At 46.6% G+C, this 11,398-nt stretch overlaps 1 protein-coding gene across 1 annotated transcript in view; it reads right to left on the reverse strand.

Moving 5' to 3' along the window:
• Window positions 1-9,463, reverse strand: part of LOC143816860 (uridylate-specific endoribonuclease D-like) — a 70,228-nt gene extending 60,765 nt beyond the window's left edge. The window contains exon 1 of the mRNA XM_077297784.1: window positions 9,302-9,463. Coding sequence (XP_077153899.1) covers window positions 9,302-9,452 — 151 coding nt within the window. The 5' untranslated portion in view covers window positions 9,453-9,463. The remainder of the gene's footprint in view (window positions 1-9,301) is intronic.
• Between the last annotated feature and the right edge of the window lie 1,935 nt (window positions 9,464-11,398).

Here is an 11,398-nt window from a genome sequence, read left to right on the forward strand (position 1 = left end):
TCTGGGAAACCGGAAGATCCGAAATAAAATCCATAGAAATATGCGTCCAAGGCCTCTCAGGGACCGGCAAAGGCAAAAGCAACTCACTAGCGCGGGAACAGCAAGGCTTGGCCCGCGCACAAGTCCCACAGGACTGCACAAAAGAACGCACATCCCGTGACAAAGAGGGCCACCAAAAGGACCTACCAACCAAATCTCTGGTACCAAAAATCCCAGGATGACCAGCTAACACAGAACAATGAACCTCCGAAATCACTTTACTAGTCCATCTGTCAGGAATAGGGTTGAGCGAAACGGGGCGGCCATTTTCAGAAGTCACCGACTTTTGGCAAAGTCGGGTTTCATGAAACCCGACCCGACCCCTGTGTGGGGTCGGCCATGAGGTCGGCGATCTTCTGAATCTGGGATCGGAATTCCGATACCGAGTTCCGATATGTTTGCGATATCGGGAATCGGTATCGGAATCCATATTTAAGTGTAAAATAAAGAATTAAAATAAAAAATATTGATATAATCACCTGTCCGGCGCCCTGTTTTGATCCCAATGGCAGGGGACCTCAGAGATTACAGCAAAGTCTGCAAAACATAAATACCAGCTCATAGGGAAGTGGTAACTAGGCTGACCATATACCTGATCCTAGCACAAAACACTAACAGCAGCCGGGGAACGTGCCTACGTTGATCCTAGACGTCTCGCGCCAGCCGGAGAACTAACTAACCCTATCAGGGAAAATAAGACCTCTCTTGCCTCCAGAGAAAAGACCCCAAAGTAATACAAGCCCCCAACAAATAATAACGGTGAGGTAAGAAGAAAAGACAAACGTAAGAATGAACTAGAGTTAGCAAAGAGAGGCCCACTGATTAATAGCAGAATATAGTAAGAAGACTTATATGGTCAGCAAAAAACCCTGCAAAATATCCACGCTGAATATCCAAGAACCCCCAAACCGACTGACGGCGTGGGGGGGAGAATATCAGCCCCCTAGAGCTTCCAGCGATAACAGGAATCACATTTTGTACAAGCTGGACAAAAAATAAGAACAATGCAAATGATCAAAAGTACGAAAACAGGACTTAGCTTATCTTGCAAAGAACCAGGACCTGCAGACAGGAGCAAACAGAAGTGAACTGATTACAACGATGCCAGGCACTGGACTGAGAATCCAGGAAGTTTAAATAGCAACACCCCAGGCCTAACGAAGCAGGTGAGTACCAACCTGGGAAAGGACAATCCAAGTGCCAAACCACTAGTGACCACAAGAGGGAGCCAAGAAGTATAGTTCACAACAGCGCCCCCTGCAACTTACCGAGGGAACCGGCGGCCTGCTTTGGTTAAAATGAGCGCGTCCAGGGCCTTCCGTGACGTCACGGCTTTGTGATTGGTCGCGACGGCCCATGTGACCGCCACACGACCAATCACAAGCCGCGGACGTCATTCTCAGGTCCTAAATTCCTAGAATTCTAAATTCTAGGAATTTAGGACCTGAGAATGACGTCCGCGGCTTGTGATTGGTCGCGTGGCTGTCACATGGGCCGTCGCGACCAATCACAAAGCCGTGACGTCATCTTAAGGTCCTTCACGTGCTGATTCTTAGGAAGGAAGGCTGCCAGAAAGAAGCAGGGCGCGTCCGAGGGTGAGTATATTCCTATTAGGTATATACTCACCCTCGGCTTCTTTCCGGCAGCCTTCCTTCCTAAGAATCAGCGCGTGAAGGACCTTAAGATGACGTCACGGCTTTGTGATTGGTCGCGACGGCCCATGTGACCGCCACGCGACCAATCACAAGCCGCGGACGTCATTCTCAGGTCCTAAATTCCTGGAATTTAGAATTCTAGGAATTTAGGACCTGAGAATGACGTCCGCGGCTTGTGATTGGTCGCGTGGTGGTCACATGGGCCGTCGCGACCAATCACAAAGCCGTGACGTCACGGAAGGCCCTGGACGCGCTCATTTTAACCAAAGCAGGCCGCCGGTTCCCTCGGTAAGTTGCAGGGGGCGCCGGACAGGTGAGTATATCAATATTTTTTATTTTAATTCTTTATTTTACACTTAAATATGGATCCCAGGGCATGAAGGAGAGTTTCCTCTCCTTCAGACCCTGGGAACCATAGTATCCCATTGCAGTGCATTTGGTTGCGTGTTTCGGCCGACCCCGACCACGACTTTTTTATAGGATCGGCCGATTTCACTCAACCCGACTTTTGAGAAAGTCGGGTTTCGTGAAACCCGACCTGATCCTATAAAAGTTAAGGTCGCTCAACCCTAGTCAGGAACAAACAATTTCCCCACTGGACAGCGGTCAGGTTTATCAGCCTGAAATTCCTGAAGAACCCGTCATAAATCAGGGGAGATGGCAGAAAGAATCACCCCTTCCTTCAGAATACCGACCGGCTCAAGGACCCCAGGAGAATCAGGCAAAAAGCTCCTAGAGAGGGCATCAGCCTTAACATTCTTAGAACCCGGAAGATACGAGACCACAAAATCAAAACGGGAGAAAAACAGGGACCATCGGGCCTGTCTAGGATTCAGCCGTTTGGCAGACTCGAGATAAATCAGATTCTTATGATCGGTCAAGACCACAATACGGTGCTTGGCCCCCTCAAGCCAATGTCGCCACTCCTCAAATGCCCACTTCATGGCCAACAACTCACAATTGCCGACATCATAATTGCGTTCCGCAGGCGAAAACTTTCGAGAAAAGAAGGCACACGGTTTCATCAAGGAACCATCAGAATTCCTCTGAGACAAAACGGCCCCTGCCCCAATCTCAGAAGCGTCAACCTCAACCTGAAAAGGAAGAGAAACATCCGGCTGACGCAACACAGGGGCAGAAGTAAATCGGCGTTTAAGCTCCTGAAAGGCAGAAACAGCCGCAGAGGACCAATTCGTCACATCAGCGCCTTTCTTCGTCAAATCGGTCAGGGGTTTAACCACACTGGAGAAGTTGGCAATGAAACGGCGATAAAAATTAGCAAAGCCCAAAAATTTCTGAAGGCTCTTCACGGATGTGGGCTGGATCCAATCATGAATGGCCTGAACCTTAACCGGATCCATTTCTATAGATGAGGGAGAAAAAATGAAGCCCAAAAAAGAAATCTTCTGTACTCCAAAGAGGCACTTAGACCCCTTCACAAACAAGGCATTATCACAAAGGATCTGAAATACCATCCTGACTTGTTTCACATGAGACTCCCAATCATCTGAAAAAATCAAAATATCCAAATATACAATCATGAATTTATCAAGATAATTCCGAAATATATCATGCATGAAGGACTGAAACACAGATGGAGCATTAGAGAGTCCAAATGGCATCACAAGGTATTCAAAATGACCCTCGGGCGTATTAAACGCAGTTTTCCATTCGTCACCCTGCTTAATACGAACAAGATTATATGCCCCTCGAAGGTCAATCTTAGTAAACCAACTAGCCCCCTTAATCCTAGCAAACAGATCAGAAAGCAAAGGCAAAGGGTATTGGAATTTGACCGTGATCTTATTCAAGAGGCGATAATCAATACAGGGTCTCAAGGAGCCATCTTTTTTGGCAACAAAAAAAAAACCTGCTCCCAATGGTGAAGAAGATGGCCGAATATGCCCCTTCTCCAAGGACTCCTTAACATAGCTCCGCATGGCGGTATGTTCTGGCACAGACAGGTTGAAAAGTCATCCCTTAGGGAACTTACAGCCTGGAATCAAGTCAATAGCACAATCACAGTCCCTATGCGGTGGAGGGGAACTGGACTTTGGCTCATTGAATACATCCTGGAAATCTGACAAAAACTCAGGAATTTCAGAAGAGGGGGAGGAGGCAATTGACATCAAAGGAACGTCACCATGAACCCCCTGACAACCCCAACTAGTCACAGACATAGATTTTCAATCTAATACCGGATTATGCACCTGTAACCATGGGAAACCCAGCACAATAGCATCATGCAAATTATGCAACACCAGAAAACAACAATCTTTCTGATGGGCTGGCGCCATGCACATGGTCAGCTGTGTCCAAAACTGAGGTTTATTTTTAGCCAACGGTGTAGCATCAATGCCCCTCAAAGGAATAGGACTCTGCAAAGGCTGCAAGGGGAAACCACAACGTCTGGCATATTCTAAGTCCATTAAGTTTAGAGCGGCGCCTGAATCCACAAATGCCATGACAGAAAATGACGATAATGAGCAGATCAGGGTCACAGATAACAGAAATTTAGGTTGTACAGTACTGATGGTAACAGAACTAGTGATTCTCTTGGTACGCTTAGGGCAATCAGAAATAACATGAGCAGAATCGCCGCAGTAAAAACACAACCTATTCTGACGTCTGAATCCTTGTCGTTCAGCTCTAGACACAATCCTATCACACTGCATAGGCTCAGGACTCCGCTCGGAAGACAATGCCATAGTGTGCACAACTTTGCGCTCGCGCAAGCGCCGATCAATCTGAATGGCCAGAGACATAGAATCACTCAGACCAGCAGGCGTGGGGAACCCCACCATAACATCTTTAACGGATTCAGAAAGACCCTTTCTGAAGATTGCCGCCAAGGCATCCTCATTCCATTTAGTCAGTACAGACCATTTTCTAAACTTCTGGCAATATGACTCTGCCACTTCTTGACCCTGAGACAGGGCCAACAAGGTCTTCTCAGCATGATCCACTGAATTAGGTTCGTCATACAATAACCCAAGCGCCTGAAAAAAGGTGTCTACATTAAGCAACGCCGGATTCCCAGGTGCCAGAGCAAATGCCCAATCCTGGGGGTCACCACGCAGCAGAGATATAACAATTTTAACCTGCTGGATGGGATCACCAGAGGAACGGGGTTTCAGAGCAAAAAACAGTTTACAGTTATTTTTAAAGCTCAGAAATTTGGACCTATCCCCAAAAAACAAATCAGGAGTTGGAATTCTAGGCTCTAAAACCGGAGTCTGAACGATATAATCGGAAATACCCTGTACTCTAGCAGCAAGTTGATCCACACGAGAAGCCAATCCCTGAACATCCATACCAGCACCGAACTCCTGAGCAACCCAGAGGTAAAGAGGGAAGAAAAAAAAAAAAACACAACAGACTACAGAAAAAAAAATGGCTCAGCACTTTCCTTCCCTTCTTCTGAGATGCGGTTAACTCATTGTTGGCCAGTTGTACTGTTATGATCTGGTGGTTTAAGAGCAGCATGAGACGTACTCTGGAGAAGGTGGTACCTGTACTGACCGCAGACCCTGAACTTAACACCGCAACTAGAAGTAGCCGTGGAATGTACCTAGCGCTCCCTAGACATCTCGACACAGCCGGAGGACTAATTACCCCTAGAGATAGAAAAGGGAAAACTATCTTGCCTCAGAGAAAATCCCCAAAGGATAGACAGCCCCCCACAAATATTGACTGTGAGAGGAGAGGGAAAAAACATACACAGACTGAAATGAGAATTTAGCAAAGGAGGCCACTTCTAGCTAAATAGAAAGGATAGGACAGAGTACTATGCGATCAGTATTAAAACACTAGAAAATATCCACGACAGAAAATACAAAATCTCCAAAGCTAACTAAAGATATGGAGGGTATATCTGCATCTCCAGAGATACCAGCTTGGCTAAACAAATCCTTATACAGACCAAGCTGGACAAGACAAAAACATGGAAAAGAACTGAACAATAAGGCCACAGCATGTGGACAGCAAAAATCAAGGCCAGAACTTATCTTTGTTGAAATGAACTGCAAAGCAGAAGAGACCTGGCAGGGATGTGAATCCTCCAGGAACAATGGACAACTGGCACTGACTAAAGGGTGAAGCAAGACTAAATAGCCTTGTCAAAATTGCAAAAAGTGAACACACCTGATAAATGCTGCGATTCAGAGACAGCAGCGCTACCACTTACAACCATCGGAGGGAGCCCAAGAGCAGAATTCACAACAGTCTCCGCAGCCCTTTTGGAGAACACGTCCGCATAGGGCCAATTTTGCTTGGGGAGAGAGGATAGATCTGCGGGTACCTCAGTAGTAGCAACCTGAATGCTTTCCCTTTGACATCTACCCCCACAAGATTCACCCCATCCCAAAATTCTGCCTGTGGACCACTCAATATGAGGAGACTGGTACCGTAGCCAAGGTATCCCTAACAGGACCTCATCAATTCCCTCAGGAATGATGAGCAGAGATATTTTCTTCAAATGAGATGGTGACATGGACAGAGAGAAAGGGATGGTCTGGTAAGTTATCTGAGAGAGCAGTGTCGACGCATTCACCAATTGTACGGTAACTGGTTGAGCTAGCATTACCAGGGGAATTGTGTGACGTTGGGCGAAGGCAGAAGACATAAAATTGCCCTCCGCCCCAGAATCCACGCAGAGCTCTACCGAATGGGAGAATGAACCTATACTTATTGTCCCCTTAAAGGACAATTTGGAGGCAAACGTCACCGTGTCTAGTGTACCTCCACCTACTACCACTAGACGCTGACATTTCCTCGACCGCTGGGAACATCTGGTGGCAAGATGTCCTGACTGCTGGCAAACATGACAGACCGTGAGTGCACGAGCGGTCCAGGACTTAGATCCCACTCGTGACACTTCCATGGCCTCATGTGACTCAGGGACCAGGACCGGAGATTCCAAAGGTTTGGCGAAGGTGGGAGCCAGCTGAAACCTCTGCCTATGCTGGGCTCGCTCTAACCTCCGCTCGTGAAAACGGAGGTCAATTCGAGTGGACACAGCTATTAACTCCTCCAGTGTGGAATCTCCCTAGTGGCCAGAGCGTCCTTCACGTGATCAGCAAGCCCCCTCCAGAATATAGGGATAAGTGCTTTATCCGACCACTCCAGCTCAGATGCTAGGGTGTGGAAGTGGACGGCAAAATGGCTGACCAAGGACGGGCCTTAAGTCAATGCCAACAGTTGGAGCGCCAAATCATGGGTGACTCGAGGTCCTAAAAAGACCTGTTTCAGTGTGCTCAGGAACAGCGGCGCACTCTGCACCACATGATCGCCACGCTCCCACAGCGGTGTACACCACTCCAACGCCCTGTCCGACAGGAGAGACACTATAAATCCCACCTTTGCCCGCTCTGTGGGGAAACATGCAGCCAGAAGCTCAAGATGTACAGACCACTGGCTCACGAAAACCCAAAAAGATTTAGAATCTCCAGAAAATTTCTCTGGCAGCGGGAGGCGAGAAAGAGTCGAAACAAGGGTGGCAGTGGACAAGGTTGCTGCAGCCACACTAGCAGCCTGAACAGCAACTGCGGTAACATCCACTGCTGAGATTGAGCACTCAAGAGCTGCCAATCTACCCTCCAGCTGCTGGATGTACCGCAGAGATTGCTGTTGATCCGCCATTTACTAGCCAGACCCTGGCGCTAGTATTATGTTAGGGCTGGCGGAACGCACCAAGTAAATATAGATGTTATTATTGGTGTGTTCGCAGCCAGGGGTCCACCGAGCAGGAGGAGAACCTGCTGCTAGAAAATGGCACTATATGGCGGTATAAGCGAGCTCTGTTACTTCACAGAGTCGCCGTGATAGAAAAGCACTGTTTCCTGTTAAGCTCACAGGAGTACACAGCTAACTGCTGAGCTGATAGCAGTCAGTGGTCATGCAGTCAGAGAAGCACACAAGCAATTCCTCACCGGAGGTGCCGGTATTCTAGTGGCTTATTTCAACCGGGCCCTGAATACATGCAAACAAACTCCTCACCGGAGGTGCCGGTATTCTAGTGGCTTATTTCAGCCGGGCCCTGACCACAAGCATACATGACCACACTGGCGTAAAGCTCATGACAAAGATTGATACTAGTGCATGGCCGAGCGGCCATGCGAACCTTTTAAAGTTGCAGCAACTTCAGGACCTTCCTAGAGGACGAATGGGAGTTGCTTCAGGACCTGAGCGTGTGACCCCTGACCTCCAATGAGAGGTCTTCCTTTGGGCATGCTCAGAAGGGAGAAAGCAGGACTTAGTCCCAGAAGCGAGTTCTCGCTGCTGACCAGTGCTAGCTATAATGGCAGAGCCTGGAATAACAGCAGTAGCCAGATGCAGAGTATCTGCCTGAGCCAGACGCTGGGAACAACGTCTCCGCTGAGCAGGCTCCACTGCGGCTGGAGAAGAATAGGAAACCGCAGCAGAGATGGCTCGAGATTCCCCTTGTGCAGAGGCGGGAACTCGACCCCTAACAATTATACTGTGTGCAAGCAATTAAACAACGTGAAGGGTTGTGTTGGGGCTATCATACTCCATGGAGGAAGGATTTTGAAAATGTACGGGTAAATTACATTGATAAAATACTGCAACAAACACAGACTTGCTATGTAGAACATTTACATACCTAGGAACATGTTTAGTTGGCCATGCTGGGTCATTACTATTTTATCCAGTTCACAGCGGTCACCATCTATTCTTTAAAATGTTTCCCAATCTTGCACTTTACAGAATAAGATGGCCTCTAGTCCAGAGCAATAAGGCTATTTAGGTAACAGTAGAGGAAGAGACCAAGCAAGGAAAGCAATACTTCCCTGCTGGAGTAGTGTTTCAAACCATGGATTCCATTTTAGGTAAGGTTGCCTTTTTATAGAACATGATGCTAGCATTTTATGAAGAGCTACACATTTAGTATTATTTTTAAAGAGACCATAATTTCTAAAACAGTAAACTCATATATAAATGATAACGATAATAAATAAAACATTGCAAACTTTAAAAATAATAAAAATGAAAAAATGTTCTAAAAACAAACACTTTGGCCAATTATAGAGTCAACATTTCCTGAATATGGGTAATAAAAATTGTACTTTAAAATGTGAAAAATTAGCCAGCTTTCTCCATAATACAGCAGCAGCTCCTAGACGTAATTTTACAGAGATCATTTTTTTAAATTGTATGGTAGTAATGAGGAAGATTCTGATGTTGCTGTTGTAATACAAATGCTAAAATGTGTCCATCTGAAAGTGGCCTTATAGAAATTAAATATTAAACACTTGCGAATTGCCCCTGATTTGTGAATTCTCCCAACAGCTGACCCTCAAGATTTGCTTGCATCTCTTGGTAAATGTAAAACCTGTAGAGCTATCTGCCATCGGTATCTTTAAATGGTGTTGGATAGATGTACAGTAAGCTTTAACACCAGACACAACAAAACTAAAAGCATTACAAGTCTTAGAAAAGCTTCAATGTAAAAAAGAACAGATAAAATAATGTGAAGAAAATGTGCAAAAATATAAAAAGAATATAAAAGAAATGCAAAAATTAGCATGTCTGATGATGTCTGAACAAGCATATAGAAGAGATAGTAAGTAATATAACTTGTTTCTCACTTGATCTCGGCAGCTTTGCTCCACAAATAACGCATGGTAAGAGCCACAACAGAACAAAAGTGCTCTTCATGGTGTGGGATCTGAATTTAAAATCCCTCAGCTTCTCTGTAACCACATGTCTTTTATAGACCTCTTGTCTCAATGACCTCATGGGGCTGGCACATTTACAAAACTAACCCTGTGTGTCCCAAAAGCCTTGCATATTAATGCCAGACTAGACCTAGGGTCCATGTAAAACAGCATAGTCTTGTATCATTTGTATACTAGTGACTGGATGGTCACTAAATCTCTACATTTTTTAAATTTTGGTTACATTTTTTTGTTATATTTTTGGCAATCTAATCTGTAAATGTAAAATCAGAATTTGGAAGTTGTTCCCGTTATCTCTGTGTTAGTGCTAGGATATCCTTCCCTCTTTTTGTGAGATCACTGTCTCACTACAACAAACAGCATATTAGCACACACTGGACATCACCACCCTGTGTGTGACCTTTTCTACACTGAATCAGCTCATGTTTTCATTTCCCCTTTTGCCACTCTAGGCCATTATGCTTGCTCAGTCCTCCCATTTCTTTCCACTGCTGAAATGATTCTTTTCAGTCACTGTAGTCTGCTGTTTGACATCATGGTAGTGTAGAAAAATGGACTGGGCTAGTGGTCCCTCTTGTGCATCTGGGCCGAAACTGTCTGGACTGTCACCATTGTTGCCGGGGAAAAGCCTTCCTGACTGGAGCAGACCTTTGCACCTGACTGATGGGGGGGATCGGGAGCACTGAAAGACGGGGGTTTTGGCGGGTACCCAGCGTGTGCGACAAAAGAAGGTTGACTCCCTCTCCGCTGACCGAGGCCAATTGACAGGGCCGCATGATCCTCAGGTGGCCATCATGGCATTAGATGGAGAAGCCAGGGATTCAATTATGTTACGGCCCCCCAGGGAGCGGTACACCTTTAACAAGGTGCTGCACATTTTGGAAGAGACTCATGGAGACCCCACAGACGTAGGGGAACTGAGGACACGTTTCTTTAGCCAAATGCAGAGGGAGGGGGAGACTGTGACGCAATATATGAACGCGCTGCAGGAGTTACATACTGCGATTGTCAGAAAAAATGGCATTGGTATAGGCCCTACGGACATAATGCTGCAAGACCTTTTAGTGACAGGCTTGCGGGATGCACTGATGAAACAGGCCCCGTGGGAGCATGTGCGGGTAAACCGTTGTATGACTTTCTGAGAGATAGGAAGTGAAGCGTACACGCGTGAACAGGAGCAGGGAGTGACAGTCCCGGTTGGGGAAGGTCCGCAGCATGGAGGTGTCCATGAATGCAATCACTGAACCCCAATGGTGCAAGAATTGAGGAGAGAGCTTCTGAATATTAAGGGAGAATTGGCTGATGTCAAAAAAGAAGACTGAGGCTACCGCAAATCCACCAGGAGCTAAGGAAAGCCCGGAGTCCTGCCGTGATACCAGGATGTTTCGGCAGGAGTGTACACCCTGGAGAAGGATTTTACCCCGACATACATTAAACTAGAAGGCTCCGAGCCATGGGAAAGTTGCCCGGAGCCAGAATAGGTATGAAGGAGTAGTAGAAGTCCCGCAAATATAGTGTCAGCGTGCCCTCTGGTTTGGGCTGAAATAGATGGTCATGCAGTGCGCTACCTGGTAGACACAGGCTCACAGGTGACTACGATGCCAGAAACTTATTTTCGACAACATTTTCCGGAAGCAAGATGGCCTGAGTGGGGCTCCATAATAAAATTAATGGCTGCCAATCAATTGCCCATTCCGGTCGCAGGGGTGGCGTGGATGCAGATCTCCATCTGTGGAAAAGACCTGGGGCAAAAAGGAGTGGTGCTAACTGAGGGAGAAGTGAATAATAGACATGCAGTCACCCTGGCAATGAACGTTTTAAAGGAATTCGGAGTCTCCTCATCAATGAGCCCTCTAGTGAGACTCTGAAGCAGTGGAGTCCGCATACTCCTCAGAGAAGAGTATTCTAACAGTTAGCTCATGTAGCACGAGCGCAGGAGTCTTGCTGTGAAGCGGGAGTATTGGGAAAAGTGATCGTTCCCGCCTCGTCCAAACTCATTCTACCACC

This window comes from Ranitomeya variabilis, chromosome 3, assembly GCF_051348905.1.
Source record: "Ranitomeya variabilis isolate aRanVar5 chromosome 3, aRanVar5.hap1, whole genome shotgun sequence".
In the NCBI taxonomy this organism is placed as follows: Eukaryota; Metazoa; Chordata; class Amphibia; order Anura; family Dendrobatidae; genus Ranitomeya; species Ranitomeya variabilis.